Source organism: the organism of the source record quoted next, unplaced genomic scaffold, assembly GCF_019419815.1.
Source record: "Pyrus x bretschneideri cultivar Hongxiangsu unplaced genomic scaffold, Pyrus_bretschneideri_v1 Contig7, whole genome shotgun sequence".
NCBI lineage: Eukaryota > Viridiplantae > Streptophyta > Magnoliopsida > Rosales > Rosaceae > Pyrus > Pyrus x bretschneideri.
In genome coordinates, this window is record NW_025999809.1 from 2,746,827 (window position 1) to 2,768,519 (window position 21,693).

General features: G+C 37.4%; 3 protein-coding genes across 3 annotated transcripts; all 3 read right to left on the reverse strand.

Moving 5' to 3' along the window:
• Positions 1–4,248: 4,248 nt before the first annotated feature.
• LOC103937873 (protein SUPPRESSOR OF npr1-1, CONSTITUTIVE 1-like) lies at positions 4,249–6,635 on the reverse strand. The gene is made up of 2 exons (XM_018645132.2): positions 6,423–6,635; positions 4,249–6,333 (listed from the first exon to the last, which is right to left on the reverse strand). Exons 1-2 carry the CDS (start codon positions 6,633–6,635, stop codon positions 4,249–4,251), a joined length of 2,298 nt encoding a protein of 765 aa, XP_018500648.2.
• A 206-nt stretch (positions 6,636–6,841) lies between these two features.
• Positions 6,842–8,879, reverse strand: LOC103937879 (disease resistance protein RUN1-like). The gene is made up of 2 exons (XM_048573969.1): positions 8,132–8,879; positions 6,842–8,002 (listed from the first exon to the last, which is right to left on the reverse strand). The coding sequence occupies exon 2, from the start codon at positions 7,828–7,830 to the stop codon at positions 6,889–6,891; it is 942 nt and encodes a 313-aa protein (XP_048429926.1). The 5' UTR covers positions 7,831–8,002; positions 8,132–8,879; the 3' UTR covers positions 6,842–6,888.
• Positions 8,128–8,707, reverse strand: LOC125472449 (disease resistance protein Roq1-like). Its single transcript, XM_048573915.1, has 2 exons — positions 8,614–8,707; positions 8,128–8,555 (listed from the first exon to the last, which is right to left on the reverse strand). The coding sequence occupies exons 1-2, from the start codon at positions 8,705–8,707 to the stop codon at positions 8,128–8,130; spliced, it is 522 nt and encodes a 173-aa protein (XP_048429872.1).
• Positions 8,880–21,693: the final 12,814 nt, after the last annotated feature.

A 21,693-nucleotide genomic window follows, 5' to 3' on the forward strand; every position in this document is an offset into this window, starting at 1 on the left:
ACGGAAAGAGAAAAACGTTTGAAATAGTGTTTATTCTACAGTCTTTTTTCATTTTTGTCCCTTTCTTATTTCTGTGGTCAATGTTCATTCTACAGTGTGATTTTCTTTTTACCCCTGCTTTAGTCTTTTACTTCATTTCTGAATTCCTTCTTCCCACACCGTTTTATTATCTTGACCCACCTTTTCTCTGATGCTTCCCCACCGTTTCAGACTGGGCTCACCTTTTCTCTCCTGCCTCCTGCTCTCCCCGTCTCCCTCCTCGCCTCACCTCCCAATCTCCCAACTCATTTGCCGAGTTTGGTCTCCATCTTCTGGTGTTGTCTACTGTGGCTATTATGATTTTGTCTGCCTCATGGACTCTGAAAATATGGCATAAGCTTGATGGGTTTGCATGGCAGGGTTGATTTGGCGCTGACCCAATTAACTCTGCTGTTGTTCCCATTTTTCACTTCTATTTAGGTAAAAGCTTTTCTAAATTTGGTTTTGTTCTTTATATTTGGATTTGGATCATCTCTTGAGCTAATGGAGAGGATATTCCTAACTCATCATCATGAACCGTTGAGTTTTTATCCAACGACTACACACAGATAATTCTTTTAAAGTTATAATAATTGTAACCGTTGATAAAAATTCAACGGTTCACGATGATGGACCAGGAGGATCTCTCCATTCGGAGAGGATCCAAATCCTTTATTTTTAACCTGGGGAAGAAGTGAGCTGGACAAACCACCAAACAAAAATTAAATTGACGATTCCCCCGCAGCAACACGTGAGGGCGCGTACGACAGCGCACGGGAGTACCCGAGGTCCTCTTTTATGTTTTCTGACGTCCTGAATCTGTTTATGACGTCTAATTTCTGAAATTCAATCGTTATAGTAGTTTTTTTTATTAATTAGACCTTTTATGTACTTATGTGCATTTATTGTGGAGTTCCCTTCTTTGCTAGATTGCGTGGCTTTTCGACGGTAAAGTATTTGTGAGTGGACCTCTTTTAAAATGCATATTTTACTATTAGAACTGCATATATGAAAAACATGATTTAATAGTTACATTTTATAAGCAAATTGAATTTACATTATATGAATATCATGTTTTACTGAGAATATTTTGGAATACCATATTTTATCGAACTTATATTTTTTGTAGTATATATGACGGATGACTATATACTATTTATGAACATGTTTTTACACTTCTTTATGGTATATCTGATGGATGACTATATGCTATGAAGATGTTTTTGAGATATATGTACCTATGTTTGGAAATGGTATATTCAATGTTTTTGTGCTTATCTAGTGGTCACTGTTCTGCTTACGGACGAAGATAGTTGTTGGCTTCGGGTTGGGAGATATAGATATTGGCTTTGGGCCGAAAGATATAGTTGTTGGCTTCGGGCCGATAGATTAGTTATTGGCTTCAGGCCAAGAGATGTAGTTGTTGGCTTCGGGCCGGGAGAGATAGTTATCGGCTACCACGGATGACTAGGATACCACTATTTAGCACATTATGCGATATATGTTTTGGAAAGGTTTTTTGGCATACTAGGGTTTTCGGAAAACCTATCACCTATTATGCTATTAGTTTTCATAAAATTTTGAGGGTTAGTATGTTGATAACTGTTTCAGTATTGTGTGTGTGTGTATATGTGTATATCAACTTGGTCCACTCATGTTTTATTTTGCACCCCCTCAGGACTTAGAATCAAGGCATAATATCCCGGCGTCAAGGCACTCCCGCATCGGCATCTTCGAGTCATCTCGGTGTAGGACCCATTCCTTTGCTCATTTAATTTTATATTATTTCTTTTTAGTGTCTCTGTTCAGTTGTATGCTCTAAATAGGTTTCTTATTTGTATATTAATTATATATAAATTTATAAGTATTTAATTTATATTCGTTAGTCTCATGCATGTAATTATGGCTTCGTCACTTTTGGGTGTGGCCAGAACGTGCCTACCCTGGTGATCGAAGGATTTTCAGGGTCGGGCATGTCATGTTCATGTATTCCCATGTTTTGAATATTAAAGATACATATTTTATTTGGCCCAAATTTGCATGCTTGTTTACATGTTCTTAGCATAAATATGACATGATCAGGGCGCGAAGCCGTGGAGGCCACAATAGGCCATGACCCATCCTGTAATTTCACCCATTTATGTGTATTGTGTGCTAATTTTTACAATAAAGAGTATATGGTTTATTGATGGATACAATTTAAAGATTTTAGTAGGTAACAAATTCAAGACTTGCTTTTAGGGGTGGGCAAATGGGTATAGGAACCACGAGCCTGGGCAGGTAATGCGGGTACGGGGCGAGTACAAGTCGGTTCCTAATTTTTTAAAAGAGAAACAGGGCGAGCTGGGCCAGGCCTTTGAAACTTTAGGTTCAGGCCAGTTCCATAAGTGTAGAAACACGGGTACCCAGACCCACCCATTTCTAATTATAATGAATGACCCAGATTGGATGATAAGTTATCGTCCAATCTCAACCGTTAGTTTCAAAATCAAACCTAGCTTCCTCGAGGTTCCAGAATCACTCCCTTGCCTCTCCCTCAACCCCATTGCCTCTCCCTGGACTCCCTTCACTCCATCGCCTCTCCTCGACTCCCTGGACTCCCTCCGCTCCATCGCCTCTCCCTTGACTCCCTTGACTCCAACTCTCAATCGTCTTCCCCTCACCTCACAGTGCTCACACCAGTCTCACTATCTGGGTTTTAATTTCCTAGCTCCAAGGTGTGGGGGTTGTAGGTTTGATGGAGGTGGGTTCTAGGTTTCTAATTTGAGCTTGCAGAGTGACGAGTGTGTAGAGAAATAGGGGCCAAGAGTTGAAAGTGTTTAAGAGAGAGAGAGCTGCGACCTTAGGGTTTCGAAGGTAGAAGTGGAAGGATGGATGGCAACTGTGCAATCTGTGCTATGTAAGATCGAGAGTTGTAGAGGAAGCTCTCTACGCCATTGTAGACTGGAGCTCACAAAACGAGGTCTTTTGGGCATAGCGTGGCCGTTTCAACTCTGATGGATGGTGTGGCCTTGGCGGAGGGAGGCGGAGACATCGAGGAAGGTAGAGGTTTCGAGAAAAAAAAAAAAAAAACAAAAACAAAGAATCCGTGGACCCGGCCCGAACTGGACCGGGTTAGGTCCGGTTCCTATATTAGAATATGTTGTTCTTGGCCCGTGCCCACCCCTACTTGCTTTTCCCAACAATCTTCTAATTTTTTTTACCATACAAGTTATAACTAGCCTCCTATTTTATCATAAAAGTCTTCTATCTTATAATATAAGCCTTCTGATGTCAACAACCTTTTATTATTTTAAACCAATTCCTTTTTTTTTTTTTTTTTTTTTGGGGGGGGGGGTTAGTTCATATAAACCAGTTCTATACAATTTAGAAGAAGATTCAATTAAGTTGAAAGAAAAATCTCATTGTAATATATAGTTTTGAGTTATGACCTGAAATTTTGTTCGAATCTACTTTGTTAATCCTTTTTTTATAAAGGCTCGTAAACAAGCTTTGTTTTTATGATGTAATCATCTCATTACCAAATTTTTCGTTCAATTTTTAAAGCTCCATCACTCTTGTTTGATTAAAATATTCCATGAAAAGACAAAAAATAAAATAAAAACCTTTAATTGTTCTCCAGTTAATTGTATTGTTATAATTTTTTTTTTTTTCTAATTTCTTTCATTTGGCTTAAAGGCCCATCCTCGGATGAATTTTTGGATCCGTCACTAGATGGGATGGCTTGAGTCATCATCGGGTGTCAACCATCACATGGCCAATCCAGTGTCTTCCAGATACTGGAATCGGGACGTGTCAAGGTCATTCATATATATTTTGCTCATGGCAGTTGAGCTATAAAACCATGAGTATTTCTCTTTTGTCGAATGTTCACTTCCACTAACATGATGGCTTCATAGTACTCTTAACTTGCATTTGCTTCAGGTGCATGCCTAGGCATAAACCTCTACTCTAAGGCTTAGGCAAAAAAGCCTACATCTCCCAAAGGTATAGACAAATTCAATAATTTGATGCGCCATTCAGGCCAGAAAAAAAAAAAAAAAAAAAAAAAAACCAAAAATAGAGAAGAAAACAAAAACCTAAAAAAGTGAAAGATAATAAAAAAGTTTGTGATCTCAACTCAATGACTGAGCGAGCCTACCGTTCATTGATATTTATAATAGTACAGAGCTAAAAGTAATCCGTGTAGGACAGAACTAATGTCCAAGTGATCTCCAGCAACACCAGTCGTCAAAAAAGACCAGGCCTCTGACCATCATCACTTTCATTTGCTTCCAACTGATCATAACTTGATTCACTGGCTAATGACTCGTCATCACTTTCATTTGCTTTGTTCACGTAACTTGATCCACAAGCTTCCAAATTTTCATCCTGTCTTGTTTCTTCTCGTATTTTTGGTTCCCCTGGTACGAAGACATGATCAACTTTGAATTTCTCAGCATCTTCAACATAAAACGGGCATATACCACACTTTTCCACCTTCGCACCGGGAGTGTGTTGTTCGTAAAACTTTGGCAGGTAGAACTCAACAGAGGCCTCATTGGCAAGTTTGTAAACATCAGGGGAGCATTTTTTTGCTACCTCTTCACTTATAAAGGCCTTATTCCACACATACACGTGATGTCGGTCGTAACAGTAGCCATTCAATCTCCGAATTGGGATGTAGAATAAAGAAGTGAACAGTTCATGGCTTTCACCCAGTAATTTAACATTGAAACTAGCTCTTACCCTTAAGTCTCCCTGGCAGTTGGAAACACAAGAGACAACGACAGAGAGAGCGAAACCTGATAAACCTGTTCGAAACCAATCTGGAGGAAGCTTGATATGAACTGAAGATCCCTCACTTTGATAGCCGAAGCTGAACCAATTTGGAATTTCTTTTCCAGGACATACAATGCTAACACAAGGGTTCCCATAAGGGTTCTTTAATGGCTCAGTTGCTACTCGCATAATTCTAATATGTGCTTCATCCATTATGTTGCTCCTTGCATTATGATCCAATTTTCGGCAATCAGAAAAATCAAGTTTTCCAAAAGAGTCGTATTTATCCCAACCTTGTATGAGTGCTGTCCATGAACTTGACACTGTACTCAGCGACGTGCATCCATGTGCTTCAAGGTCACATACGACTGGGAGCTCTGGTAATGATTGAAGCCGCTTGCACCCAATTACGCTTAGTCTATGCAACCGAGAAGCTTTTCTGATGCCTGCAGGTATGCTCCTAATCCTGGTTTCACTCAAAATTAAATCTTGCAATGAGATTGAGCCAACGAAACCATCAGGGATTTCTGATATGCGGGTGCGACGGAGGTCAAGAACTTCCAAAGAGAGCAAACCAACAGAACCGGATGGCAACTCTTTGAGTCCCCGACAGTCACGAAAGCTGAGAGTTTTAAGGTTGGTTAAACTGTAGATGCTTCTTGGGACAACGTTAAGGTTCTTGCACATATCAAGATCTAATGTTTCAAGCCCAAACAGACTTGCAATAGACGAAGGAAGTTTTTCGAGCGCTGTCCCTTTCAAACTAAGAAAGTTCAGATGTTCCATTGGCTCCAAGATTGGAGGGAATTCGTAAAAAGCAGAGCAACCTGTGAGATCAAGTCTCTCAAGAGATTTCAAGTTACAAATGCTCCTCGGGATACTTGAAAGCCTTTTGCAGTCTCTTAGTTGAATGTTTTTGAGAGCAGGGAGAAATTCGATTGATGAGTGTAGCTCTAGAACAGCTGTTCGACTTAAACAAAGATATTCCAAATATTCCATCGGCTCCAAGATCTCTGGGAAGTTTTCAAGTTTAGAGCAGCTAGAGAGATCGAGTTCCCTGAGATATTTCAACTTACAAATGTTGGTTGGGAGACTCACAAGGCTCTTGCAACCAACCAATGATAATTTACTTATATCCCTGGGAAGCTCAGAAACCTGGCCAAGAGATGTGCAGCCCTGTAGATTAAAACAACCAGAGACTTTCAGCTTACACCTGTTGCTTGGAAGTTTCTTGAGGTCTCTACAATCTGTTATATCCATGTAAGTAATTTTCTCGTGAGACCAAACTGATTCAGGCAATTCCTGTATACCACTACGATATAAATCTAAGATTTCAATATTCTCTGGCATCTCTGGAAGATACTTAAGACTCGTGCATCTTGCAAGATCAAGATGAGTAAGTTTGTGGAGACGTTGAAAGCACCAGGGAATTTCAACCAAACTTTCACAGCCACAAAGATTTATGTCCACAATTTTTAGACTCCAAGAGAGATTTGGAACTTCTGTTAGATATTTAGAGTGTTGTAGATTGATCACTTCTAAGTTCACAAGTCTCTGCAACAAAAGTAAAGAAAACTACAGAGAATTAATAAGCAAGACTTCCTACACTGCATTCTTTCAAGAACAAAAATACATATATATACCTGGGGTTCATTCCAAAGCTCTTTAACTTGGCTTTCAGGCATATGAAGCTCAACTAGATTTTCAGGAGAAAAATTTGACGGCAAAGATTTCAAAGGATATCCACGCCAGTAAAGATAACGAAGAGAATTGGGAAGATCAAGAGAAGCGGTTAATTTCCAGTAAGTGCCAAACTTTTCAGAGTTAAGCACAATTAGCATCATTAGGTTAGACATCACTTTGAAGTTTGCACGTTTCAATGTTTGCTCTTCAATCTTAAACCAGTTAACCAGTATGGCTTGAACAATCGGAGTTCCCTGACAATAAGAGTGAAGTTTAAATGCATGTACAACAAAATTCAATTAATAATTAAATTTGTAGTAATCTGACGTCTTTATATAAATGAGCTTTTCTTTGGTGTGTTTTCATCTAAAGTTTCTCTATTTGCTTTTACTTAAAAAAGGAAATAAAAAGAACAGGAAATTGAATTCATTTGGCCCTTACCGTGTTACTTTTTAGTAGACGATAGATATCGACATCATTGAACAACCTATTACGTTTAGCGGGATCTTCAATACATTGTTCATGAACAATTGTGCTTCCAATTTCTTGAAGCAAATCATGCATCTCTATGGTTTTCTTTGTTGAATGAATTGATATAAGAGACATATCAACGAGAACTCTAATTCCAGCCCCTGCAAAGAATCCACGAATAGCTAACATTTTTTTTACATAATCCACATGCTTCCCTTTATGAAAACAAGCTATGTCCAAAAATATCTCCTTCTCATTTCTTCCCAATCCATCATAACTTAGTCTCAACACTCTCTGGATATTTTCATTGGGAAATTGTTTCAATTTGTTCAATTCATCTTCCCATTCTTCTTTGCTCTTACAATTTAGGAATGAGGACCCCAAAAGTACAAGAGCTAAAGGAATGCCTCCAACACAATCCACCGCCTTTTCTGCCAACTCCTTATAATCTGTTCTACGAGTACTGTTATTCTTGAAAGCACGCGAACAGAAAAGTTGAAGAGCATCATCCGGTTTTAATCCCTCAACCTTGTAGATCTTATCCTCTTCAACAATTTGCCTAAGTGTGCTCCTATCTCTACTAGTGATAATGATTCTACTTCCAGTGCCATACTGAAGACGAATGCCAGCTAAATGTTCAATTTGCATTGAATCACTCACATCATCAAGAACAATGAGGACCTTTGTACGACTGAGGCTTTCCCTAACAAAAGTTGACCCTATGGATAGACCTTCTTCCTTCAATATCTCTTTTAGAAGTTTATTTTGCAAGCGATATAGTCCATCTGTTTGTTCTGAGTTCTCCCTAACATTTCTAAGAAAACAACTAGCTTCGAATTTGGAAGAAAGTCTGTGAAATACAGTTTCAGAAAGGGTGGTCTTCCTAATACCACCCATCCCCCAAATTCCTACAGTGATGCAAGTGTCTAGTGAATGAATGCATAACAAAGATTCTATTTGCTCGATGCGTCTTTCAATTCCAACCAGGCCCTTTAAATCACATGATGATTCACGAATCAATTTGTTCCAAATATTGTCAACCACTTTCTTGACTAAATCGGCTTCCGTCCTGGCAAGTATAATATGATTATGAAGGACAAACAATAGTTAGTAATAAGTATGCCTAAACTAATTTTGTATGAATTAAATGATAACAAGTAGAAAAAAATTTATACAAATTATGGAGTTACTTAATTACCCAGTTTTGTTTGAATTATCAAACCCAGATAGATTGGCTATAGTTGTCAAAGCAGCCCTCCACTTGTGCACCTTGTCGATACTGTTCTTGAAACGTTTTTCAAGTTGAGCAAATGCAACTGCATAGCTTCCCTCTTGTTTTTGTACATCTGATGGACTGATGTCATAGAAGACGGGTATAACCAGCTGGCCATATGCTTCCTTGCATCTTAGTATATGTACAAGTTCATCCAGACACCATGTGGAAGAAGCATAGTTTTGTGAGAATATGATCACCGAAATCTTAGATTTCTCGATCGCTTTTCGCAGGGAAGGTCCAATTTCTTCTCCCCTCACAAGCCAGTAGTCTATGTAGGTTTCGATTTTCTTCCGAAGTAAGGCTTCAGTGAAGATGGCTGGTAATTCCAAGTCGGGTGTCCTCGCCTCTGAAACTTATAAACACATCATACTTTTCCCGATAAGGAGGGATATCAACATCACCACCAGCGTCAGCATCAGCAGCAGTGGCAGAAGATGAAGAAGAAGTAAATGTTAATGATCTGCGGCACATAGACAACAAAGTCATGATACACTCCATGTCTTTCGATGTTCCTCCCAACGCACAAGCTAATAACCTGATACGGTTTGTGAGTATAATTAAAAAAGAGAATGAAGTGGAACGAGTGGTTGATTATGGATGAATGTAACCAATCAAACAAGAAAGTCGCAAAACGTTGAAACCTTTAAAGCATTCAACCCAAGCCATTCAAATGGAAACAATGTCATGGTCTGACTTATCACTAGCTTGTGGACGAAGAAAGTTGAGATTTCACAATAAAACCTATGGCAATATGAGGAGTAGCTAAATGACTTATAAGTGCATGCAAGGTCTTTTGTTTTCCCGACGTGGGATTGATACTTTCAATACGCCCCCTAACATGTGATGAATTTACAAGCCTAACACGTGTACGACACAAATCGGATGACGTAGAGCACTTGTAGTCATTGGACCTCACATGCAAGACAACATGCTTTGGTAGGTAAGTGGCTAAATACCTCGATGGTCTTGAGGGTGAATTATCATTGAATTACATGAGTATAATAGCTTGATTTACAAGTATAATTGCTATATAAGAAATACATAAAATGAATGATTTAATTATACAAAAAAATCAGACATCATAGAGAATCTCAAGTAAACAGGAAATATATCAATCAATATCATCTATCAATGGCAACATAGTGGTCCCAAAATGACCTTTCCTATATATATGGGGGTTGTATTGGTACGATTACCGTACCAATACTCACGTACCACTTACCTTACCAAATTTTTAGTATAGCAAAATCTATTACCGTTACCGTACCAAACTTTTGGTATATCAAATTTCGGCATGCCAAATAGTTCGGTCAGCATGATATGATAATGGTATTTACCACTTTGTTTTGGATCACTCTTTTGGCCCAAAATTTGGTTTTTTTCCAACCCAATTCAAGGCCCAAATGTGTTTTGGCCACTCTCTTTGGGTTTTTAAAACTTTTTTAATTAATTATGAGAATTTTATAGAGATTCATTTAAGAAGAAGAAGTAAATAAATGGAAGAATTGCTGAAAGAACTCAGCATCCCTAAAAAGGAAGTACAAAGATTCCTAAGTTCTATCTCTACATTCTTTAAAATTGTACAAAAATTAACTTGATATATGAAGCTAAGGAGAAAGACAACCCAATTTGATGAAGGAGAAGATGAGATGGACTACGAAGAGAGATAGTCGCCAGAACGAGAGCAACAGAGATGAAGCCCATGGCAAGATGAGTGAAAATATGAAGTTGCAACAAAGAGGGCTTAGGTTTTTTTTATTGGAAAAGTAGAGGTTAGAGGGTGAGAGGATGGTGTTGGAGAAATAACTGGGAAAAAAATATATAAGTACATATATAATGATAATAATATATAATTACATATATAATGTCAAATTCGAGGTGTGACAATATGGTATCAAAACAATCGGTTACCCTTTCTAGTGGCCTTAAAAAGAAATATCTATTTGTTCACCACTGGTTACTTTGGATGACTTATAAGTTCAGATTTGTTGGTTTTGCAGTTGGCTTGCTTTAGTTGGTTGAAGATACGTGTTTAGAGGACAAGTTTCTGTTTTAAGGAGGAAAGATTGTAAAAGCCAGCTCTTTTGAGGCCCCAGTGTAATTTGCCAAACTTTTTGCGCGAAACATACATATTTTGACCCTTCAAACTACACATCATCTGTAAAGTTAAGTTGCCAACTTGCATAAAGCAAACCCTCACTTGATGTGATATCCCATCCCAACTTTTATTTTGTATTTAAAGTATTTTGGAGATTTAATTAAAGTTAGTTCGTTAAATTCTTAGATTTTGAGAAAAAGTGAATTGAGGGGTATTTCGAATTTTACTCAACCTTTTGTGTCAACTCTTGAGTTTGTTATTAGATCTTGATCCCACGAGCACGCAAGCGCAAACAGATCCTAATTCTGAGTTAGAACGAAAAAGCTAGAAGCGTTTTAAATTGGAGGGCATTTTGGTAAGAGTGCTATAAATTGAGGGAAACTTCAGGAAAGTTCCAAAAGCTTCAAAAAAGGGAAGTCTGATTGCTGACCCGTTTTAGGGGGTGATCGGGTCACCAACCCGGTTGGTTGACCTGGTCATTTCTCCTCCGTCAGATCTCTGTTTTGAGTGATCTTGGTGTCTATGGAAAGCTCTCAACAAGCGCAATGTCTTGGTGGTGTTAGATTTCCTAAGGAAAAATTAGGTTCTCATCCCTCTTTCTTCTATTCTATTGATTAAAACCTTATTTATTTGCAATTTTTTATCAAGATCCTTAGGTTTTAATGAATGTCATTATTTCAATAATAAAATATTTACATATTAGCATAATTAAATAATTTTCTAAAATACATTAATTTAGTATTATAAATGTTACATTTGGTATATTTATATTTATGGCAAAACTTTGTATCATATATTTTTATTTTTAGTTTGTACCCAATTTTAATTTGCAACCTTTTTTTAAATTTGTACTAAATTTCTATTTAGTTTTAAATTGTACCCATATATTAATTTCTTTTTTTGCCCTTTTCTTTAAAAGATTTATTTGTGGTCTAGTTTTTTTTTTTTTTTTTTTTAAATAAAATATTTGTTCCCATAATTTATCTATAATGTACCCATTCTACTTTATAAATGTACCACTTCTTTATATGTAAAATGTACCTTCTTTTTTTTTTTTCTTGTAAATATACCATTTTTAAAATGTAAAATCTATAAATGTACCCCTTTTTTAATTTCAAATGTACTCTTATTTAAAAATATAAAATAAAACATTTTATTTTGTGAAAAACTAAAAAATCTGAAAAGTGTAAGAAGAATTATCACTCTTTGAAAGATTATAGGGAGGAATTAATACTAAAATTTAATATTTTGTCTTTTAAGTAAAATATTCAAATGAATAAATTTATTCTAAGATTTTGGTATAATAAAATTTCAATCAAAATAATGTATCCATATGAATATTTTGGGTATATTACTATATAGCTTATTTACAATTTTTTAACACTATGGATACATTCTTTTGCTATTTATGATTTCATATTAGTACATTGTTTTTATTCATTTATTCAATTAAAAAATTTGAAAACTTTTTCCTATAGCCGTTTCATATTATTACATTGTAATATAACGAGGGACTTTAAATCTAGAATTTATATGCCACATATATATTGTCATATCCCGGCCTAGGTCCCCACCATATCCCGGGCTCGACTCTACCGTAGCACGATATTGTCCGCTTTGGGCCCCGACCATGCCCTCACAGTTTTGTTTCTGGGAACTCACACGAGAACTTCCCAGTGGGTCACCCATCCTGGAAATGCTCTCGCACGCTACTTGTTTACCTTCGAAGTTCCTATGGAACCCGAAGCCAATGAACTCCCAAAATGCCTCATGCTAGGTAAAGATGGGAATATACATATAAGGATCACTCCCCTGGGCAATGTGAGATGTTACAATCCACCCCCCTTAGGGGCCCGACGTCCTCGTCGGCACACCTACTCACATACTCAGCGATCTCTCTCTTCATACCCGGCCAATAATAAAATAGTCGAATGGTATGATACATTTTAGTACCTCTAGGATGCATTGCATATGCCGAAATATGTGCTTCATCCAAAATTTCTTTCTTTAATTCCATATTATTCGGCACATACATTCTCCCTTCTTGCATAAGCATGCCATCATCTAGGGGAGTGATCATTATATTTATATTATCATCTCTACCTACCATGAAGCCTTTTGGGAGCTCATTGGCTTCGGGTTCTGTAGGAACTCCGACGTTAAGCGAGTAGCGCGCGAGAGCATTCTCAGGATGGGTGACCCACTAGGAAGTTCTCGTGTGAGTTCCCAGAAACAAAACCGTGAGGGCATGGACGGGGCCCAAAGCGGACAATATCGTGCTACGGTGGAGTCGAGCCCAGGATGTGATGGGGGCCCGGGCCGGGATGTGACAATTTGGTATTAGAGCCAGGTTTGATATATGTTTATATATTCTATTTTCTAGGAAAATTATACAGGTTTTACGACAAGGGGTTAGAAATTTTGAGAAATGAAATGATTTGGAAAAGCTTTGTTTTTGCCCACTCACACTTTCTGTTTTGCGCCCCTCCAGGTTCTAGGTAGGATTTCTCGTTGCTGGCTTGCGAGGGCTTCAAGGCAGTTCTGACAGACTACCAATGTAGGATTATCTTTGAGTGTTATTTAATTAGTACTTATCTAGCTGGATTGACATTAGGCTACTTATGCTCTGGTTGTGTATTTCACACTTATTTTCATGCTAGTACTTTGGTAGTTGGTTTTTATCATCTCATATTTCTCTATTTCTTTATCGCTTCCACACTGTGCACATGGTTACATCACTGTCACGTGACGGCCAACATGCCTTGATTTCGGTCAGGGTGTGTCATATACACACACACAATATGGGATTATAAATTTCATAAATGTCAAACATATAGAAATATACATATTAATATTAATATAATGAGGTTTTCAAAATCAAGTGACTTTGATCAAAATTGAATACCATTAAGGTTTTAGTTAGAGAGTGTTAATGACTAGGGACCGAATCCAAAGTCTCCCATTTCTCAATTTATCACTACAGAGTACGAGTTCAATTCACTGTTGTACACAACTTCGCATGCATGTAAGCAACTAATTTTATGAACTAAATCAATAAATACTTAGAAACAAATTAAATGGATTATTTGAATACTGCTAGGCTTTAGGGGGACGTTTGTTTGCCCTCACTAAGTGTCACTGGACTAGACTAGACTAGACTAACTATTAGTCTAGTCCTATGTTTGTTCCGTAGTGGTTTTGTGGTTAATGAGATTAAAGGAGACTGGCATGGACAAACTCCTTCATTAGGAGTTCTTAGCGAGACCTCCCAATATCCATGGGATTGCTAAGACCTCGTCTGCTTCGTCTTCGTATGCTCCCTCTCATCCTCTCTCTCCTCTTTGTTCTCTTGAGAACTAACAACCACCATCACACCATAACTCGCCAACTCTAGTGAGATCACACCACCACTCTCTCCCTCTCTCCTCACCCTGAACCCATAATTTCGAACTGAGGAAGATCTCGCTCTTACCGTCGTTCGTCCAACTCTAGTCGTCTGCTTTGCTGTGCTTCGAATTCAACCTCGGACTTGTCGGCTTTACACGATTGACGGGATCTTGTGAATCCAGTTGTGGGTGAGCCACCCAGTGCGCTTGAAGGAATATGGAACGCCAAAAATGCCGGAGCCTACGACGACAATAAAGACATTGGCTGGATTAGGGACGACAGTGGTGTGTTCTCCGCCAATGGCAACGGCTTAGGATTCTTGTTTTCATTTGGTTTTGATTTCGAACTGCTTTTGATGTGATTTGGAATTGATATTTGATTTGCCATGCAATTGTTTAAATGATCTACAGGTGTGGAATGAATTTCCGAGAGGGAAGAAGAGAATTTAGAACAAAGAAAAATAGATTAAATAATAAAATATTAATATATATTGGATTAAATAATTATATTAGAATCTGTTATTATCCAGTTTCTTAGTCCGACACTGCACCAAACGCTTCATGAAGTTAGTTCAGCTTAGTCCTTAAGCTAGTCCAGTTCAAGATGGTTCTGTGCAACAAACACACCCTAGTAATATAAGGTAATATTATAATCTAAAACTACTCGTTGAGTAACAATCCCCACCCTCTCTATATATTCCTTGTCCGGACACGTTTGCAATCTACCATCCCACGAAGTAAAATACAGATATTGTTTGGGTTAATAATTTCAACAACATTATTTTCTTGCAGACGTTGATTCAAAGTTTACAAAAGTTTTATATCAAATATTAACACCAACATTTAACAACTAGCGATCTATATAGTATTTTGTTAATTTAGCTAGTGTTTGATGTTTTATGAGTTAAAGTTGTTGACTAATTAAGATCCCAGGATCAAAAAAGAATAATGATAGTTAAGAAAACTTGAATGCAGCTGTAGTCTTTAATTAGGTTAAGTTCTAGGGCTAAATAAGAAACGAACTCCCATCTTTCAACTGTCTTTGTAGCACTCTTAAAGTGGCTTCAGCGTTGCTAAGCTCTTTGGCAATAGGCAACTCAATTCCTTTAAAGGATCAGTAAATGTCTAAGTGCATCTCCACTGCTAAACTGAATAGCTTAGACAATTCGTATTAATATATTAATATTTTTATTTTATAAAATAATAAAAATTTATTTTTAATTTTGGATAATAATAAAAGATTGATTGAAAGTATTTGAAAATATTGAAATATAGTATAAGGTGGAAGAACATGATTAGGTATATACAGGAAAAAAAAATTATAAGTTTTTATATTTTTAATTAATTATTTATAATATTTTTTTTATAATTTATATTGTGGCTGGCGTCACAATGACAGCACCTTTGCGTCACATAGACAAGGCGTTGAGCCAGTGGATTATTGTCTGACTTTTCCATAGGGCTTGCCTGGAGCCCAATTACCTGACTGGGCTAGACGACTTTGTTTGGGGTGGGGTTGGGGGAGGTGGGGTGGGGTGGGGAGGGAGTCAATTGGATTGCCCATCAACTCCATCGTGTTGGCACAATTGCCTGACAGGCATAAGAATGCACCGGTCATGGATCACAAGAACATTTAAACCACAATAACTTAAAACATAGACGACGTGTGCAGTAGTAATTAAACATATATTTCAAGCATGCCTTTTATCTAAAGGGATCCCCTTTTTTTGGCAAAAATTGAGATTAGTTGTGGGGCTCACTCCACATTGAATTTCAATGATCTGAACTTCTATTTTTCAAGTTTCACTTTATACGTCATCCTTCCAAAATATTAGTCAAATAAAAAATATTTGAGATATCTAATTGAACACAAAGAAATTGACCAACACTATGTTCTTAAAAACATTGAAATTTCATCATGACAATCAAATAAGTAAATAGTTTCAAATTGAATTGATTTTTAGCAAGAATGATCTATGAATGAAGACTTAAAAAAATAGACACTTCGAACATTTGAAGTTTGATGTATAATAGGTCCCATAACTAGTACCAATTTTTACCAAAAATTGGAGATTCTTTTCGATAAATGCTCACTCAATACTATTAATTATTAGAGACAGTTTGCAGGTGCAGACTCTGCAATGTAGTAGCTAGTCTGGAATTGATGTCAAAGTAGGACAATAATTTGATTATTTGCTTGCAATAAAATTAAAAGAAAGAAGCGGGAAACAATAAAGAAAAGTGATTGGAGAATTGGTAATTCAAGGGATTTTATTTGTCTTTTCATTTTCGTCTTAGTTACCTAAGTCCTTTGAGATGCCCCAATGGATTGTAATCTGTTTACTTAAGCCATTTGGCTTCTAATTTGTAATCATCTTTTCAATCTTTAAATCAATTAATCAAATTATCCTTTTGGGATTTCTATCTAATTGGTGGACTCTAGACTTTGTTCTACAAGGATTTACGCCGATAATCCTTCTTAGCTTCGTGCTATGTCATGTCACGCCTTGATCCCAACATACATCCAAGATCGACACGTGATGTCACCAAATATCCGTATATCCAACAGATCTCGCCTCCGGGATATGTACAAAGCATAATTAAAGATTCGAATTGTGTAGTAATTTTCGTATACTTTATGGCTACATCTATCCACCTCGTTAGACTGCCTACATACCCTAAAAGGGATCAAGCCATTCATAGTTCACCATTCACTACAATTCGACATATATCACAGTCCGTTCAAGCCAAAAGGCATAACATTTCTCAATCAATCATTAGAACTTGACAAGCATGAAATTACTAGACTCAGGGCTACATAACAAACCCACATGAGCATCAAGATTTCAAATTCACCCATCATATAAATCACTATGTTTCACATAATACCGCAATTCATAGTATGCAACATCTCAAAGAACAGTCAACGAAGCACAAAGTTATTCTCTAGCCACATTGGTCAACGAGTCTAATTATAATAATAACAATCATATCCAACTTCATTCCACAATTCATAGTATGCAACATCTCAAAGAACAGTCAACGAAGCACAATGTTATTCTCTAGCCACATTGGTCAACGAGTCTAATTATAATAATAACAATCATATCCAACATCATTCCACAATCACTCCAATTAATCAATCCTAAGAATCAGAGATGCACCATATTAACATTTAACTACATTAATCCATCAATAAGATCGCATTTCAACACACAAAATTTAATAAATGAATTCTACATAATTCCCTACCTAGATTCCAAGTAATAACATGATAATTCTAATTTATAAACATAACATCTACTGTGAACAATTCCTACTCACTCAAATCTAGGGTCGGGCTAACCTTATGGAAATGAGTATGAGTAAGGATTTTGGAGCACTCAACAGAATCCAACCAAAATATGATCACTTATCAAAATGTACCAAGTACAACTAATCCTCATCACCCCTAGACTGTGTATGGTCCCCCATTGCGGATATACCAAGCAGAACCATAGGCATAATCTCATCGTGCATGCCGTGATCACCCATCATAGATATACCAAGCATGATCACCCCTGAAATAAGTATGGTCCTCCATCATAGATGTACCAAGCAAGACCATATCCTAGCTCTAGGTAGTGATCACCCATCGCGGATATACCAATCATGATCACTCCTAGAATATGTATGGTCCCCCACCGCGGATATACCAAGCAGAACCACATGCATAGTCTAATAATGTAGGCAGTGATCACCCATCGCGGATGTACCAAGTATGATCACCCCTAACAGTCCCTCATCGCGGATGTACCAAGCAGGACTGTATCTTATAGCTCTATGTAGTGATCACCGATCGGATATACCAAGCATGATCACTCCAAGAATGCGTATAGTCCCTCATCGTGGATATACCAAGCAGAACCATAAGCATAGTCTAATCGTGCAGGCGATGATCACCTATCGCGGATGTACCAAGCATGATCACCCTTGAAATACGCATGGTCCCCCATTGCGGATATACCAAGCAGGACCACTGCTACATGGTGCAGTAAATTCAACACACAACCTACTCATACCGCAACCCCTATAAGTTACAACATAGGCACCTACACTATCAACTTTTCATGGTCATTAACTAACTTGTCACACAAGCATATAAGTTCTACATGATACTTCTATCTCACATTGTCAAAACAGCTATCATACATATCATTCTTGTTATCAAGAAAATAACTACACATATATATAACAACAAGACATCCCATATACGTGAACCGAGGTATATAACTTACTAACCAATATAGGCCCACTAAGCCCCACATAGTCTCTAGTAATGCTGATTTTAATATTTAAGATCAATTCGTAACATATTAACCAGAAGTCAAGTCTCTGTCAACGGTAGGGTCCATAATCCTAGTAATCTAAACCAAAGATTCGCCTATCAAATTTATGATCCGTAACTACCCAAGAGTCTCATTACTCTTTTAGAACAACATACTAAAATTTCATTATAATACATCAGTTGGATCTCCGCCAATCGCAAATTCAAGTAGCGATCAACGTTTGATTTTACGAACTTAGAAATCCAATTCAGGAAGATCCTTATGTCAAATTCCCAATATGTAAGTTCCTAATGTACTCAAATATTATGTACTATTACATATTTAAGTTTGGTGCCGATCCAACAGGTCAGATCGTCAATTCATATAATGACCCCGTGACGGCCAGCTAGATGGTCAACTACGAAACTATATTAAAACCTTAGAATTTCACTAAAAAAATGTCAAATATGAAATTGAGGCATCAAAATTTTCCTAGGATGGTCAGGAGGGGGTCTCAACCCACATGACACCGCCACGTGCCGCTCTGATTCGCCAGAAAATTCAACTATTTCAAAAAATTACCAAATTTTACAGGCATGTAGATCTTAATAAGGGGACTAATTTTCATACCTGTGGCTAAGGCCAATTTGGCCCGGAAAAGCTCCAATTTCCCTCGAACTCACTAGAAACCCTAAAAAGGGTGTGCCTTGATATATCACATCCGGTGCTCCGCTGCCCCCAAACCTGTTTGGGTTTTGTTCCTAGCCTCTGGAGGAGTGTTTTGGTGGTGGTAATTGAAGGATTTAGCTTCAGGATTTTAGGAATTACCACCACAAACTCGTCGCACCCACTGTAGGTTTTTCACAAAATTGAATCCAATTTCCGTTGGTTTTTTAGTGGAATTGGAATAGGAGAGGTAGCTAGGTTGATTCTAGGGGGTGGGTGGCTTCAATTTACTAGGAAAATTTCCGTAAAAGGTGTCGTGATTACCTTGCAGCGACTGTGTCCTGGTCATAGAGGAAACCGGGTCAAGGGGATCTGGCAGAGTTCCCCTCTTTCTCGTTTCTCTCCTTTCTCTTGCCTCTCATTGGTCTATCCCCCTTTTTCTTTGATTGGGCAGCCAATGCACTCCCTCCTTTCTTTCCCGCACCTCCTCTTCTTCCTCTCTCACTTGCTGTCATCAGGCTTTTAGCCTTTTTTTTTTTTTTTCTTTTGAGATTTCCCCCCTCTTATTGGTCCCTTCCCAAATTAATAGGAACCCCTAAAAATATTAAATCCCTTATTTATTTAAGAAACTTCTAACGTGCATAACTTCTCTTTTCTCGTCCCGATTCAGAAATGGCCTTCGCCTATGTGCTCGTGGGGTTGAGCTCAATTCAAAAACATTAAGAGTGACCCCTGAAGGTCTACGGATTTAAATAATTATTTTCAAAAATTTAAACTTTGTAATTAAGTAATTAAAATCTAAAAATAATTTAAATTTCCAAAAATAATATAGAATCTCCTTGATATAAATACATAGTTTGCAATAGTGAAATCCAGGAACAGGATTTCACACGTCAATTAGTATCAGAGCAGGGATTTGCCCTATTATAAATGCAATCAATCGTGGGGGAAGATATACCTTAAGCAACGTTGATCGCAAGGTTGTTACAATAAATGCGGTGTGCGCAGGGGGAATTGCCCTGAGCCAACCTCTTCTAGTTGATGTTGAAGATATTCCTATTTTCTTGGGAAGTGATTACATTGAAGGTTTTCTCTTGTGGATTGAGGATGTAGAGAAACTTTTCAAGACACAACCAATTCTAGATTAGATGGTGACGTGTGTTTATGGTGGGATCAAATGCAAGAGTCTACGCGACAACAAGGTAAAAATCATATCCAAACTTGACAGTTGGTTGAAGCGCCTAATTGTTAAGCAATTCTTTCCTGATCTTTACAAATTGTATTTGGTAAGAATGGGTCAAGCAATCATTAGAAAAGAAGCTACAATGATGAAGACTGAACTTTCATTTTGCCAAGAAACGATGGAGGTCAAGGTGGAAGAAAAAGAACAAGAAATTTTGCTTGTTAAGAATCATGTTGAAGACTACCTCCTGGAACATGAGAACTCACAAGTGGAGACTCAAGAAATTCAAGGTATGGGTGATTCTGAAATTGTTATTGTTACATCCCACATCGATCAATGAAGAGGGGGTGATGTGCCTTATATGTATATGCCCACCTCCATATAGCACAAGGCCTTTTGGAAACTCATTGGCTTCGGATTCCATCGGAACTCCGAAGTTAAGCGAGTTCGGGTGAGAGCAATCCTAAAATGGGTGACCCACTAGAAGGTTCTCGTCAGAGTTCTCAAAAATAAAACCGTGAGGGCGTGGCCTAAAGCGGATAGTATTGTGCTACGACGGAGCTGGTCTGGGATGTGATAGAATGGTATAAGAGTTTGAATTATTACTATTTTTCCTATAACTCGTGTTCTTTATAGAATATCTGATGGATGACGATATACTAATTAGAACTTGTTTTCATACACTTCTTTATAGTAAAGATGATGGATGACTTTATACTATGAAGATGATTTTGAGATATATGTACCTATGTTTTAGAAAGATTATGTTCAACGTTTTATGCATACCTAGTGGTCATTATATGCCTATTTGGCAAATGACACTGATATGCCTGCTTGGCAAATGATATTGTTATGCCTGTTTGGCAAGTGATAGATATGCCTGTTTGGCAAATGAAGGGTTCTGATACTGTTACTAATATTAGATACCACTAGTTAGCACACTATATACGAGATATGTTTTACGGCATGCTAAGGTTTTCGGAAAAACCTATTACATATTATGTTATTGTTTTCATAAAACTTTGGGGGTTAGTATGTTGATAACAGTTTTATTATATATGTATATCAATTTGGTCCACTCATGTTTGTTTTGTGCTCCCTTCAGGACTTAGAAACGAGGCGTACAATCCCGACGTCAAGGCACTTTCGCATCGGCATCTTCGAGTCCTCTCAGCATGGGACCCATTCTTTTATTCATTCAATTTTATATTATTTCCTTTAGTGTTCTAGTTAGTTATATGTTCTGAACATGTTCCTCATTTGCATAATATTTATAATTAAATTTCTATTATCTTATTCGTATTTTAATTCCCATGCATTCTAAATGGCTTGCGTCACCTTCGAGTATCAGCCAGCACGTGCCTACCCTGATGTATGGAGAAAATCAGGATCAGGGCATGTCAGTTATGACTTTGGAGAATCATCAATCTAATAAATTGGAGTTAAATTTCATTGTGGATCAAACAAGAAAATTAGAGGAGGAAAAATATTTTGATTATCGTTTGCCATATTTTAATCTTGTTTATGGAATTAACTTCATGATTATTCCACCTAAGAACATTGAAGGTTCGGCTTCTCGAGTTGAAGAATTTGTGCTTAACAAGGAAGTTATCTGCTAGCTATCAAGATCGTTTCAAGGAGAACTCGAGGTCAAGTTCTTTTCAAGTGAAGGAGTCTAATGTAGGACAAAAATTTGATTATTACGCTTGCAATAAAATTAAAAGAAGGAAAATAGGAGCAATAAAGCAAAGTAGCTTAGATGACCGCTACCTTCATTTCTGATGCAGTCGTAGAAGAGGGGTTCAATTCTCCCACAAAAGTAGCTTGAGCCATCTTTTGCAAAA